Genomic DNA, 15,996 nt, shown 5'->3' on the forward strand with positions numbered 1-15,996 from the left:
CTATTTTAACTTTAATAGGCTAAAGTTAGCCTCTTTGAGGTGTGCTCCCCGTGCTCATTTCGCTCACAGCGTTTTTCATGGTTTATGCCTCCAGCTAAGGAGAAAACTCAAAAGAGAGGACACAGGTGGACAGAGAAAGTGACTAGGGGCCTAGGTGATGCCATCGAAGCTCATCTTCATATCCTGATTTTACTCATTTTACTTTACTTCCTTTGTTCGTCCTGCTGCGATTCGTTGGATGAGTCGGTGCCTGTTTGCGTGCGAATGCGCGTGCGTGTTTTTCATACCACACGGCGTTTCCCTCACTCAGCTCAGTGTGCCTTTTCCTTCCCTTTTCCTTCACATCTGCTCCAGAATGATCGCATAAATCCAGATGACATAGATTTAGAAAATGAGCCCTGGTATAAATTCTTTTCAGAACTGGAGTTTGGACGCCCGGTAAGTGAGGCCAGACTATTAATGTAAGAAAATCAGGGGAATGTTGTTTGACTGATAAAACATACTATTATCGGAAGAGATAGGTGCCATTCACAGAACAAGAGCCGAACCTGTGCTGCATATGCAAATTCGGTACAGCTGAGCCCACATTCACTTCTGTACCGAAGGGTTCAACATGCCCAGACACCTCCTATGCAGCTTCTCTTTACCCCACACCATGCCTTAGGCTTACTTTCTAGCCAAAGAAATTCAAAATGCTGAGACAGGTCTTGTCCCGGAATAGTTAGACAACTGTTGCAGATTTATTGAAGATTCATATTTGTTTACAGTCCCTTTTGGTCTCATTCAATCACAGGAAGTACTGTGGCATTTATAACAGTAATTACTATTATTAGTAATAATAGTAACTATTATTAGCTCCCATTTGCTGAGGAACGACCAAGCCACCTGGAGAGCGCTGGGTTCTGAACTCACTGTCTCAGTGAGTCCTCTGGATGCCCCTCTAATAAGAAGAAAGCGGAGACCAGAGAGGTTAAGTAATTTGCACAAGACAGTAAGTGGTCGAGTCAGAAGTTAAACCCGGGGCCTACCAAACAAACAGAAAAACTCTGGGCAATTCCCACCATAATATAGTATCAGTGTATTCCCACTAGAAAATACTCATTTACTCACAGGAATATAGGGAAAGAGAAAAATAAATAACCCCTGTGGACCTTGATTTCTAGTTTTGCTAGTGAAACATCTTGTCCCCAAACCCGCCAAAGGCAGACCTTACGAGAACTGCATAGTCTGCTTGGGATAGTCAACCTAAGCCTTAAATAACGATTTCCTTCATTAAGTTTTATTGGGGAATTCTATCTACCAATAGCTGTGCATTTGTTATTTGTCAGTGTATTTTTTATATTACTGGTGGTACTGGTACTTTTAAACTCTCTAAGATACCAGTTATTCCACTGCACAGAATTTTACGGAAGATCAAAGAGCATAATCTTTCTTTTACCATGCCATATACTGATTTGCATACTCATAAAGTGACCATAATATTGGTTCCCGGGGCGGGGCGGGGCGGGGCAGGGTGGGGGGTGGTTATAGTCATCCCTTTAGTCCATTAAAATGCAAGGGACACTTGGTTAGATTCCTTATCTTATTGAACTGGATCAAAAGTGACTGTAAATAAATATATACCAAAAGATTTTTCCTAGAATTTCTATACTTAACAGGAAAAGTGTTTTCTCTCATTTTTTTCCTAATTTGTATCCAAGTATTCACATAAATGCATTTTATTTTAGAGGAATAAAAATTCTCTAGCTTTATTTTATGCATATTGTTATTACTGATTACGTGGTTTGTAGGGACCATACCGATTTCTGTTCTGAGCATAAATTATCAGCATTTTTCTGTAATCATTTTTAGCCACACATGGAAACTCACCAGCTATCCACCTGCTCCTTTAATGTTCCTTTAATACACCTCGCATTCCTCTGTGGCTAGAGACTAGGAGTGCTCATTTTGATCTGATGAAATGAACTTATAAATTTACTAATCAGATCACTAGTAATTTTGCCCAGTGCTTGAGAATATTTTACGAGCATTGCACCCTTCCTCCTGGGCCACCCCCATTTTGCTCCATTCATGCACTCTTTATGTGTATCTGATGCTGTCAGCACTCAGTTTCTAACTGTTGTCACCTTTTCCACATGTCCATTCCTTGCTGCCATTGATTCTCCTCCATATTCCATCTCTACACTTCTGCTTATGTGGTGCATCTACACCCAGCCTCCTAAAAAGCCTCTGGACTATGTTCAAGATCATTCTTCTGGTGTTTCCAATGAGGTAAAAACAAATTATTCTCTTTTTCAGATTTCTCTCTTAGGAGCCATTACTGTGATTCTGAACCATCCGCGTTTTAACAGTTGACCATAGGGTCTAAGCTATTTTGGAGAACCCACCTTTGCACCATTGTGTTGTATACAGTATCATTACTTAGACATTAATTATACCAAAGTCGTTGGCTCTTTCTGCAATGTAGGCGGAGAGTCATGCCAGCCATAGCTTTCAGTGGAACTGTTCAACATAGTCCTGGCGTGTGATCGTTAAAAAATCAAAAGTAGCACCCTGAGCGCATATATCAACCACCTGTTTTGATCAGATTGCACAAAATACTAGGCAGAGTCATTTTATCGTCGTGCTTGGAGGTGCAGAATGACAGTTTAGATTCTTAATTACATGTTGATGCCCCACATATTCTTAAAATTTATTTTAATTCTTTCATTTTCCTACATACAATTTGTGGATTTTAGCATCAGATAAAATCAAGAATGGGGCCGACAAACAACTGGGACACATGTCACGATTTCCCAGTTCAACACCCTTGACAGGCATTACTAATCCTTCTCAATGCTATAATCCAGGCTGCCACTATAATAGATTATGACTGGCATATGAGATGAAATGCATTTGCCATCACTCATGACAATCTGCTAGGCAAAAAAAAAAAAAAAAAAAAAAATTCCAGGCAATGTCAAATTTTATTTGATTTAGTCAAAGAGAGTATGAAAAAGGAAAAAACATTCCAGACTCAAAGGATTTTATCCTGCTCTCTGCAAAGAAAATTGAAATTATTTTGGAAAGCATATTTAAGACTTACTGGTTGACATAAGCAAAAGTGACAGTTTTGCTAAACATCAGCTATATAAAAGCCTCTGTGTGGGAATTCTTAGAAGTAGCTGGAATGGGAGCAAAGTGCATAAACTGGTTTTACACAGATTTTCTGTGGTCCTAAATATATACAAAAACACTTAATAAATACCTTATTTTCATCAGAAAGTCTTAACTTGGTAAAAAAAAAAAATTGCAACTAGAAAATAAAACTACTGAGATACCTATGCTTCAGGAAGTACTACTGACACACAGTGGTGACAACTGGAATTGCAGGCACAGTCTCAGAAGAAAATAGCCAACTTCCTGAAGCTTCAATTTTGCAATTCTAAATTATGCATCACAGTGTACATTAAAACAGAGAACTAATCAAAATATTTATATATTAAATAAAAAGGAAAATAGAGTAATCAAGAGCATTCTAGGTTACTGAATGTAGTCATTTCTAGAGGCTTATGTTTTGTAGACAGGCCTATAGCCTAAAGACAATCAAATACAACAAGGAATTCTATTCTGTATGTTATGTTACCTTCACATCTGAATAAAGGGTATCATTTCAACATATGAAGAGCCCAAGAATTTACTTTGGAATTCAATTTGGTCAGATATTTTTTCTGATATTTTGGTCAGATAGTTCTAGGATGATTTTAAGGTGGTTGGTTCTTAGAGAAGTGAAATAAAATTCAGAGATCACCAAGTCCAACTCACTCATTTTTAAGTCAAGAAAAGTAGAGCCCCAAAATTAAAAACATATATGCCCAATATCACAAGGTAAGAGGGTGGCAAGTTAAAAATAAAACATAGATCTCTTAACCTCCACTTCCATGAGGTTTCCTCTCTACCACACTTCTTAGCACATCCAAGAGATGTATTTGGAGTTCAAATCTTTCAGAAACAAGTTATTTACTTAATACTATTCCTTGTCAACTATTTTTGTAAAATGAGTTCTATAATTAACATTACACAATAACTTGGGCTAAAAATTGTAGAAATTTTATACATTCTACATGCTGTGGTAGTGGCCAAAGAAAAAAAATCACATAAAAAAGCACTTTGCTGATGATTTAACTGATTTGCCATTATTTCTTTGGAATTGAGAAGGAGTGTTGTACGATTCTGTAGCATATTACTCTCACATCACGGTTTTTCAGAGTGTAAACAAACACTCTGCTAAGGTACTAGATATTATCTTTAATATCTTTATGTAAAACATTTCTGGTAAGATTTGTAATTGATTACATATCACCCTGGCTACCATTTATCAAGTGCCTAGCATATGCCACGAATAACAAACTTTTTAATCAATACAACTGAGAAACTGGCATTAATGACGAACCATTAAGGACTTCTAAGCAAAGTTAAATCACATGATCACTTAGCAGAAAGAGTGATTCAGTGTCCATACTTTATCAGAATGAACTTAATTTAGGTATGTTAAAATAATGGTAATATGTAAATAGTAGATCATAATAGGTAAAATAGCTAACCCCTTTTCTGGACACAATCTCCATTTCAGAATGAGTGTCATTTATATAATTATCATTCAAGTTTTTCCCTTGGTCATCTATCTAGACCTCCTCCTGTTTCCTTGTAATTTAATATCGAATGTCTTCCTTTGACTATAAATAAAACTGGTTTCAGTTTCTTTCGGATTATGGAAACCAGCACAAGGAGGAATCATTGTCATTTCTTTGCCTAAGTCTAAAACACAATAAATTTATCAGTATAGAGCGTTCACTTCTTACACTATGTTTTCTCTCATGTTACAGTTTTGTTTAGGCTCATCCCAAGCTGGCAATTCAAAATCTCTGATCACTCTAGGGATGTTCTGAAATTGACACTTTTTGATAATCAACTGTGGTTTGTCATTTCTGTGAATGCTGTGCTCTACACAGATGGCACAACTCTGAGGCTATTTGATGTTGCTCTTCTACAGACTTGTGGAGTTAATGTTTCTAAATCAGAATATTTTATTCATTTCCTTCTTTGTTTTCCCTCTTATTTAGTGTTTATTTTTTTCACTTTTCCAGTGTACGATTCAGACTTTGGAAAGTTAAGTAATTATGTACATTTATCAGACTGTGGACCAAATTTCTTTCTTCTAATTTTATATTTGTCAAGAACCTAGGAATCCAAATATTTCTAGGAATTAAAAACATTAGACTATGCCTTTTCTGTCTCAAAGGAGGGGCGACAGTCTCTTGCAGAAAGGTGCTTTTGTTTGTTTCTGGGCAAGGTTCCATTCGCATTCGGTAAGAAGAAATTAAATGAAAATATTAATTAACAGAACCAACTTTAGAATTATGCATAAGAGGGCTTGTCAGACTGATCTACATAAAGAATCTCAAAATTACATACTAATATTTTAATTGGTTAATTGGTGCCGATTTACAAGTAGAAAATAAAGTTATAGAAATAGGTTTTAAAGCGTGGTTTAGTTTCCACTTAAGTAGGTTTTTAACACTCTGGTTAAATATTTCTGTGTGATAGGCACTTAAATAGAATCTGTCAAATCCTGCCTTTTTGGTTGACGTTTTTAAACTTTCATACGGAAGGCCATTTTTAAACTAGAATTTCAGCTCTTCATCAGACCAAAGTTTGTGATAAATAATGGATCATCAAATGTGGCCCGAGCACATATACAGTCTTACACATATATACTTGTATACATTTTCCTATACATTCTAGACGTCGCACCATAACCACTTTCGCTCATTCTGCAGTGTCATTTCAAATGTTCAAGAGCTCAAAACAGATCCTCTCTTGCCTTTTAGGTATTTCAGTAATTATTCTAGGAGATGGCCATGGGGAGTAAAAACTTCCTATCTAATAATTTTGCCTAATATCTGTTTCATTGTCCTGTTCAGAATGAAGGGGTATGAAAATGGTGTGCGCAACAGGTATTTGGAATTATGTGTCACTTTGCATTATCTATTTTTCTTTGTTCCTACAACCATGGACAACGGAGAATTGGTTTTCTCATGGAAATGTTAAAAGCCCACTGCTGTTTATAAAAAGGTTATATTTGGGTTCATTAATCATTTGTTTAAACTAACCCTGAACTTAACTCATTTGAAAGATGTCAGTCTGTACCTGATTTAAGTCCCAGATAGTTTAGTTTAATTTCAAACCAAATTCGGTGGTATTATTAAAATGCCATGTCTGTGTTGACAGAGGAAAGATGTCTCAGTTCTGCTCAAATGTTATACTTTGAAGGTAACGCCTGGCAACATGACAAAAAAATTTATAAAGAAGGTTTATGTTGTATAAGGGTCGAATGATGCCTACAAATATTTTTTTTTAAACAACAAACCATCCCTTAATGTAGAAGATTCCTACTTACAGTCTATTTCCTACAAGAAGGAGCAATTAACAACTTTTTTTTTTGCCCCAGGCAATGTTTGGTTTGTGAATAATTTGAGTTACAAAGAGAAATACAGCGCATTATTCAAAAGAGAAAGTAGATAGGAAGAAAGTAGAAATCGAGTTACATGATTTCTCTTTGAAAGACATTTTATGATCAAAATACACGGTATTTTTATCTCAATTTTTATAATATTCATTTTAGGATACCTAATTTAATGTGCACGGACAAATGAAATTTTACCTTGGTAAAAATTTTCATGGAACTATTTTTCTATCTTAACAGGCCTCCTTGTATCAATCCTCAATAGACAGAAGCCTAGAAAGACCCACTAGGTAAGAATGTCACTACATTATGCAACCAGAATATTCAGTGAAATAATAATGAAGATTACGTTATCCGTCATTATTATTCTAAGCACCATACTTTATGAAGTTGTTTTATTGTGTTTTTGCATCACTGAATATCAGCATATTCAAAAATTTATAAAAACTAAGTGAAATAATTCTGGGTTCCTCTACCAAGAAATTCTTCCCTTCCCTATCTCCTCTCTATCCAGTTTTCTTTTCTTTAAACGGGAACTATAAACATTTAATTTTCAATATTATTAGATGATACTTACAATGGCATATTTGAAAAAAATGTGTAAATTATTAGAAATTTTCTAAATCATGTTCTATACATATCTGTTCATTATACTCTGACTGCACAAATCAAAAACACTGTTGCTACCAATAAAGAATGGCTTACTATATACCACACATTCTAAGTACATAAACATATTCAATCCTTAAGACACCACGGTGAGTCAAGTACTATTCTCCCCACCTTAGGTCTGAACGCACTAAACTTAGGCTTCATTACTTACCAAGTTTACATAGCTAGCAAGGAGCAGAGACAAACTAGAACTGAGCCAGAATAACTTGGAACTACCCCTAACTGTCCCACGAGTCCACCAAGGTTAAGTCCTGCTGATAGGCTTTAAATATCACTTAACTTGAAAGCATTACCGAAATTCAGGCACAGCTCACTAGCAAGAGTGAATAATACAAACTCTCAGCCATATTGTATCACCAACAAGAAATATAAATTTGCCCTTCTACAGATTTCTCTCAGCGTTAAGTCAAAAACTTTGTAAATTGGGTCCTTTGTAAATTGGGTTCATGGGGGCCATTCAGTGACATCAATGTCACTAAGTAAAAGCCTCCTCAAATTCCTCTCATATCTTTTACATCTATAGACACTCCTAAAGTATTTGAGTTTCAGAGTTCTCATCTGACCTAAGATTCCTATTAAGACTGTGCACAGACCCTCACGTGACAGGACAGTGACGGCCAAAACAGGTCTAGGAAAAGACGGCTATCCTCTTCAGAAGAACAAAGACAAATTCTGAGGTCCAGCTCCAACTCTATGCTTGCAACGTGTGTGTTGCATCAACTCATTTACGCAATAGTGGTAACGTGCACACCTCGCAGGTTTGCGTGTGGGCTGTGCAGACAGTAACGGCAGCAAAGCAATAGTGTATTGCTGCCTCGTGGGAGCTGGTGTTGCTGTTACTGCTGTTGCTGATGTAATTTTAGGTAATGGTCGGACAGACAGCGTGCCGCGTGATGTGTATCCTTGTTCACTAGCGTTTGTCCTGAGTGATCCTATATTCAGACCGAGACCGTGATAAAAATGTCCTGCCATTATAGACAGTTTACAGCATTTCATACAACCGGATGAAAGTCCCCTTAAACGGTTTGATTGCTGGCCAGATCGTGATTCATTCATTACTTCACTGGGAAAATGTTAGAATTTCAGCGTAAGTGTTTTCAAGCTAAGATTGGTAGGAAAAGCCGTAGGGAAACCTTGGGGTAAGAGGAATTTGTCTCATCAGGTGACTTCCTTTTTTCCAGTCCTTTCTTTCATGTCGGCACGCTTCCCCGGATATAGTCATGTTGTTGGAACTCCTCTTTACAGAGAAAAGATACATGACACAAATCCTACCACTGAATTGTCAGTCACAACGTACAACACCAATAGGAGGATTTGTACTTTAAAATGTGATCATGAACTTATGTCTGCACAAAAAAACTGCGCATGGATGTTTATAGCAGCTTCATTCAGACTACTAAAACTTGAAAGCAACCAAGATGCCCTTCAGTAGGTGAATGGATAAACGAACTGGTGCATCCATATAATGGGAAGTTATTTAACAATGAATATAATGAGCTATTCTATTGGAGCTATTCACGCCCCAAAAAAGGCCTGAAGAAATCTTAAAGTCAGGATATTGTGCAGAAAACAGCCTTAATGTAAACCATGGACTTTCATTACATTTAATAATAATGAATCAAGATGGCTCATCTACTGTAACAAATATATCACAGTGATAGAAATGTCAGTAACGGGAGGAACAGCACGCACCAGAAAAGGGAATGTATGGGTACTCTCTGTACTGCCCAATCAATTTTTCTATAAACCTAAAACTTCTCTTAAAAAAAAAAAAAAAACAGTCTCAGGGGCACCTGGGTGGCTCAGTCGGTTAAGCGTCCAACTTGGCTCAGGTCATGATCTCGAGGTCTGTGGGTTCGAGCCCCGCATGGGGCTCTGCACAGATGGCTCAGAGCCTGGAGCCTGCCTCGGATTCTGTGTCTCTCCCCCCCCGCTCCCCCGTCTCTCTCTGCCCCTCCCCCGCTTGCACTCTGCCTCTCAAAAATAAATAATAAACATTAAAAAAATTAATAAAAAATAATAAAGTACAGTCTATGAATATTTTTAAAGAGAGGATAAAGAAATAGCGTTTAATAGCAAGGAATGAATTCTGAAAACTGCAGTTCGGGGGAACAGAGGTAAGAGTTGTACCACTGTCACTAGCACATTCCATCAGTCTTTCTGGTTGACATACTAGCCTCCTCTAACAGCAGCCTGACTGAAGCTGATCTCTTCTTTTAGTGCCACGAGCATGGCCAGTGACTTCAGGAAAAGGAGGAAGAGCGAGCCTGCGGTGGGGCAGCCGAGGGGCCTGGATCACGGTGCACGCAGGACCAGCCCAGGCCGAGCGGACCTCCCAGGGTCAAGCGCCACCCTGACCCAGTCCTTCATAAGTTCCTCCCCTTCTTCCCCGTCAAGAGCAAAAGGTGAGCAATTATAGATTGATGGGTAAGCAATTTACTAACTTAGTTTTAACCTAGGCTACCTGTGACAGCTGGGCAAGATTAACCGTGCAGAGATAGAGTTTAAATACAGTGTCTTGAATACAATCCAGTTTCATAACAATAGCTTTCTTTTTACACAGACTAGGTCAGGTTGGTGAGCTATGTGAGTGGCTTAAAGGACTCTATCATCTAGCATATTCAATGCTTTTTTCCTCCAAATGTATCATTTGTGGTTTTTTTGAACAAATTCAGTACCTAATTTATTGTCAGGCCATTAAAAGATTACATTTATAAATATTTGCGTATTTTAAAAAAATGGTCTAAAGTTACTACAACTAGCAAAGTTAATCACATCTATAGAGTAGGAATTAGAAGTAGCAACAAAGAACATTGTTGCCTAAAACGTACTTTGATTTTTTTAATTATTTAATTCGAGATAAAATTTTGTCTGACTTACGGAAGTTTATTCTTTCGTCATCTGTTCTATACTTTGGCCAACATTCACATAGATAGTAGAATATCCATGTTACGCGTGTAACATGGTGTTTGATTCAGAACAGTCCACTAATAAGAACCAACTGGTTTCAAGCCATACTTGGAAAATTTAGATTCACCAAGCCATTTCTCCATATGGCCTCTCTCCTCTCTGGAAGTTCAGTGAGCTGTGTTGAGAGAGGGCAAGTCTCCTTCAGGTCTCTGGAAGACTGGTTAGTGCATTATTGCTGTGGTAACAGGAATATTCCCAAGACGGAGACTGAGGATTAAACCAGCATCTACAGGTACCTAAGGCCATACCTAATTTGGGGCCCTGAAATCTTCCCCAGTCTCCTGGCATTGAAACAGAACACAAAAGGAATTTGAAATGTGTAAAGAACTTGCACTCTAACAGAAGTTTCCCCTAAATAGCACAGATTCGGCCACACGTATCAAACGTAAGCACGAAAAGCGTGGCCATGTGGCAATCAAAGCTAAGTGGTAGCTGGTTTGTGTGCAAAAGACAGGCTGGTTTGGATGCCTGGACTCCGGATAGGTGGGAGTCACTGGCCGTCTTCCATGGCCTAGTAAAAGTGGGCCTACTCCCTGGCCCCTTTTACGATACCTTTCATCCAATTAACAGAATGAGTGAGCCCCTTTTACGATACCTTTCATCCAATTAACAGACATACATTTATCAGATTCCACTCATTTATGCAAATGAATATTTTAAGATAGTAAATAGGTCATGAAATACCATCGATTCGTTATGCTCGGATAGCACCCCAAAATTAAAAGGATTCTGATTAATTTATATATTTGTTTTTACCCTAGGGAGTGTTGACTCAACTTCCTTTCCCAAACATTACATATCTGCTTGATGTGCTTATCTACTTTTGCAAAGTTTGGATAAGGTTGTAAGACAGGAACTATCAAGAGAGAGATTTTCCTTCATCAGGTTTCCTTCTAAGATGAAAATGTCCCATTGGATGTTAATTTGGCCTCTCGTTTATGAGTTAACACAGCAGAGCAAAAGAAAATAATATTTCTAAACATATTCTAAATTGAGGTCAGTTTTAGCTCTTATCAAATTGCAAATTATTTTTTTTAAAAAAAACAACCTCCTTGGAAAAAACTAAGATGCATTAACCTCTGATGAGAATTTTATACTATATCCACTTATTCTTAAGAGAATCTGCCTCATAGAATGAGGCAATGAATGAGGAATGAATGAGGTAAATTTGTATGTTTAAAGAGGTTGTACTGTGTGTCTTGGAGAAATATTAACAGCAGTATTTCAAAGCATCTTGATTTTACAAGTTTGGAAAATGCTTTGTCTTGTTGCTTTTTCTATCTAACGCCCACGAAAAGTTACTTAATACAGTTACGGAAGTAGTAACTAAGTGCAAATTTATAAATTACTCTTTACCTCTCTACCATTATAAATCAAACGAGACTCAAATCCTGACCCTATTCAGTTGATTAAACCTCTACCACTTTTGGCCTTAATTGGTAAACCTTTAAATTACACCGGGTCAGGCTATTAGCTTCCGAGGTACTTTTGTGGTTTGGGCAAACCTCGTTTGCAGAAAGATGTATGAACACGATACAAATAGGTATCGAAACTACACTAACTACTTTTTATATGTGGTTTTGTTAACTCTAATATCTGCGAAGCTACATTCATTGAAAAAGTATTACCCTGCCTTAGAATTAGGATTTTCTTCCTCTAAAGTTGAAGCTACATGTGTAACAATCCGTGTCTAGACTAAACCATGCCAACTGCTTTCCCTCTGCTATGCTATCTGATGCTAACTGACATGCTTCCTCTTTGTGAACCTTTTAACTTCTCCACATGTCTCTCTTCCACCACGCTGGCCTGGATTAAAAGGTGGGGATGATATGTATCCATCCCTTTACAGTTACTCAGGGCTCAACGGCAACCCCTCCAATGAGTTAGATTACTGTAACTCTTACAAGAGACAGCATTTGGATGTCCCTCGTGACTCACAGAGGGCCATCACGTTCAAGAACGGCTGGCAAATGGCCCGACAAAATGCAGAGGTCTGGAGCAGCACTGAAGAGACAGTCTCCCCCAAAATCAAATCCCGTAGTTGTGATGACCTGCTAAATGGTGACTGTGACAGCTTCCCTGACCCAAAAGCCAAGTCAGAAAGTATGGGCTCTCTGCTATGTGAAGAGGAGTCCAAGGAGAGCTGCCCTGGGGCCTGGGCTTCCCCCTACATCCAGGAGGGCCGTGGTAACGGCCGATCGAGGCTCCGACACAGGTCAGCCCATGACGCCCCAGGGTTCCTAAAAATGTACAAGAAGATGCACCGCATCAATCGCAAGGATTTGATGAACTCAGAGGTGATTTGCTCGGTAAAGTCGAGAATCCTGCAGTATGAAAACGAACAGCAACACAAGGGCCTACTCCATGGCTGGAGTCAGTCCTCCACTGAGGAGGTGCCCAGGGACATGGTCCCCACTCGCATTTCGGAATTTGAGAAGTTGATTCAAAAGTCAAAATCCATGCCAAATTTAGGAGATGATATGTTCTCTCCTATAACCCTAGAATCCCAACAAAACGGTTTATGTCCCAAAAGGCGGTTTTCCATCGAGTCTCTGCTGGAGGAAGAAAGCCAGAGTAGACACCCTTCTCACGTACAACGCAGCTACGAGCCCAAAACCCTGGTGCCGATTCACATCGAAGTCACCAGTGACGAGCAACCGAGAACTCATTTGGAGTTTTCCGACAGTGACCAAGAAGGAGTTGTGTCTGACCACAGTGATTACATCCACGTGGAAGGGTCGTCCTTTTGCAGCGAGAGTGACTTTGATCACTTTTCTTTCACGTCCTCTGAGAGCTTTTATGGATCCAGCCACCATCACCACCACCATCACCACCACCACCACCGGCACCTCATCAGCTCCTGCAAAGGCAGATGCCCTGCCTCCTACACCCGATTTACCACAATGCTGAAACATGAACGAGCTAAACACGAAAATGCCGAGGAGCCCAGAAGACAGGAAACGGACCCCGGCCTTTCTAAACTTGCGTTTCTAGTCAGTCCCGTGCCTTTCCGGAGGAAAAAGAACTCGACTCCCAAAAAACAGGCTGAAAAGGCAAAATGTAAAGCGTCTGTGTTTGAGGCTCTGGACTCTGCCCTTAAAGACATCTGTGACCAAATTAAAGCTGAAAAGAGAAGGGGAAGCTTGCCAGACAACAGTATATTGCACCGTCTTATCAGTGAACTGTTGCCAGATATTCCGGAGAGGAACTCATCACTTAAAGCTCTAAAAAGGAGCCCCGTGCACCAGCCCTTCCACCCACTGCCTCAAGATGGTGCTATTCATTGTCCATTGTACCAGAACGATTGTGGGAGAATGCCTCACAGTGCCTCTTTCCCAGACGTGGACACCACCACCAACAGCTACCACCACCAAGACCATGAGAGTGCACGGAGTCTCCAAGGTGGATGAGCTTTTCTTTCTCTGTCCCTGTGGTTCAGGCACCCGCCATCCAGCTCTTTCATTTTCCATTCCTACATCTCATCATTCCTAAGCCGTGAGACCACTCGGCATCGTTATGTGTTTTTGAAGCAAATGCTTGTTGTGCAAACATGTCTTCCTGAATAGTCTCATTTGCCCATGTGATAATCGGGCTTGACGTGTGGCTTAAAGTGATCACCAATTCACAAAAATTTATTCATTCAACATCGAAAGGGAAAACCATCTTGTAGCTTAATGTTAGGGTTGAAACAACATACGTCGAGACAACCAGTTAAACTTATGTTATCAATTTAAAAGGATCCCATCAAGGAAACCATGATTGAGTATCAGTATCCTTAAGAGACTGATGACTCTTGTTTTGTCGTAAAATGAATCAAAACCAATAATCTAACAAACAGCTTTTACTTGGTTATTATATTAACTTTATAGTCACTCACTCAATAAATAATTTCCTTACATTCAACATCGAGATACTACATCCAAACACCCAGGAAGAAAAACTGACCTAGTCAATGTAGTAATTGATGGACAATGAAAAGAGAATAGGATTTGTTGAACAACCTTTAAAGGGCACATGGGATAAAATTTTTGTGAATACATCTTTAAGCTGTATAGACAGAAGTCTCATTTCCATCATTCAGTGTATTCATTTTCTTTTCCTTTCCATTACCTTATTTTCTGTTTCCGCTGAAACAATCTTATATTGACATTTGAATTAGGCCATTTAGGTTAAAAGTGACCCTCAACTCCATTTTCATAGATGGATTATCACCTTGGAGTGGCAATATGCGGACAAATAACAGTTCAAAGGCAGAGGACTTTTTTTGAGGTTTGTTAGGGGTTCTGATATTTTTTTATACAAGTTGTATACAATTCTCTCTCTCTCTCTCTCTCTCTCTCTCTCTTTTTAATTCTTAACAGACATCTGTTCACTATGTAAGTTTTCAGAAGCTGGAAAGAACATTCCCTGCTGGAATTTGGATTGTCAACAGTCTGCTATGCACTGGGCATTGCAAAGCGCTCTACACACACTATCTAATTAGCACGGGCACCAACCTAGGTGACAGGTATCATTATAAGCAGTGAGACCCAGGGGAGACAAGAGATTTGAGCAAAGTCAGCTAGGGAGTAGGTAAGAGAAAAGAGATGCAAACTCCTAGTAATTCAATATTTGTAGTATAGAATATAATCTCTATAGGTTAAAAAAACAAAGAAAACGCAAATTTCATATTAATGTACTATAGAGGTGACTCAATTGTTAGCGGCCACTGCACAAATTTGCTTTATTAGTATTTGTCTTTGCTTTCATTTATACCATACAACACGCTTCCAAAACAACAAATTAGAATTTTTTAAAACAGTGCCTACAATTTGAAATTTTCACTGATTGAGACGTCACAATTTAAGTTTATAATAAGTCCGCTACCTTTTCCAGTTTTTCAATATTGGATAATTCCAGCTATTCAAGTAAGTGTATCAATGATAATAATCACCTCTAAATTTTATGTACGGATAGAGTACCTTACTGAAACTTGATCTGAGAGGGCTTTGAAAGGCATTTGAAGGGTATTTGTCTTTTGATAACATACCCACTTTCCAATTTTGTTTAGCCCAATTGAAAAATAGTTTATATGCCATGGATTAGTAAAAGTGATTCACAACTTAATGATCAGTATGAAAACTTTCATAAAAGTATTTCCATTTAAAACAGTAAAATATATGGCACAGAATCTCTCTCATGCTTGAAAATAACTGAGTAAGTTTAACCTGAGATATTTGTGGCCATGTTACCTCACTAAATCTAAAGACTTTGGAATTCACAACCGACAGTTAGACATTTGTCCTTGTATGTCATGTAACAGGTGTCCACCTGCTGTTAAATAGACAATTCTGTCTTATAGTCAAAGTAGTCACGATCTTTAAGTAATGTTTTCTTTTTATGAATTAGCATTGTTAATTCCTTTGTAACTGGATTTATTTTTAATGCTTCTTGCTAATCAATATAACTAAATCTGTTAAAGGGATAAGAGAAAGAATTTACTAATTTTGACCCAGTTATACTGGTAAAATTCTATAACAGAGACTACTGAGATATTCTTAGACTCTAGCTACATTTCCACATACAAATGTGTAAAGTATAAGAAACCATTAAGAGATACTTATAATCATAATTTGGGAATGTAATTATTTATACTGTGCTTTCAGATGAACAAAAACAATTCAGTATTTCATAAGCAGCATAGCAATCAATAGGATACTTCCTGTTTAGAGAATTTTTATCCCTTTGCTTCTTGGCATAAATATATACTTTCTGATAAGGCAGTTGAACAAAAGGGAAGGCAAAAGATAAAGGCCTTTTAAGCCTTAGGATGACATCTTAAAACTCAACAACTGTGTACCAACGGGGTG

The 15,996-nt window shown here is 38.2% G+C and overlaps 1 protein-coding gene across 13 annotated transcripts in view; it reads left to right on the forward strand.

The window, feature by feature from the left end:
* The window catches only part of SORBS2 (sorbin and SH3 domain containing 2), a 102,002-nt gene that overhangs the window by 46,740 nt on the left and 39,266 nt on the right, over positions 1-15,996 (forward strand). For 5 of the 13 annotated variants that reach the window (XM_047092126.1, XM_047092127.1, XM_047092121.1 and 2 more), the window contains 3 exons: positions 6,746-6,795; positions 9,398-9,582; positions 11,966-13,549. In XM_047092126.1, coding sequence (XP_046948082.1) covers positions 6,746-6,795; positions 9,398-9,582; positions 11,966-13,549 — 1,819 coding nt within the window. Of the gene's footprint in view, positions 1-354; positions 439-2,208; positions 2,272-6,745; positions 6,796-9,397; positions 9,583-11,965; positions 13,550-15,996 lie in introns of all 13 variants that reach the window. The other 8 variants (XM_047092120.1, XM_047092122.1, XM_047092129.1 and 5 more) reach the window with 6 other exon arrangements.

The sequence above is a fragment of the Lynx rufus genome, unplaced genomic scaffold (assembly GCF_022079265.1).
Source record: "Lynx rufus isolate CCGP_SWC_20201006 ecotype Redwood Valley unplaced genomic scaffold, mLynRuf1.p SCAF_3, whole genome shotgun sequence".
Lineage (NCBI taxonomy): Eukaryota > Metazoa > Chordata > Mammalia > Carnivora > Felidae > Lynx > Lynx rufus.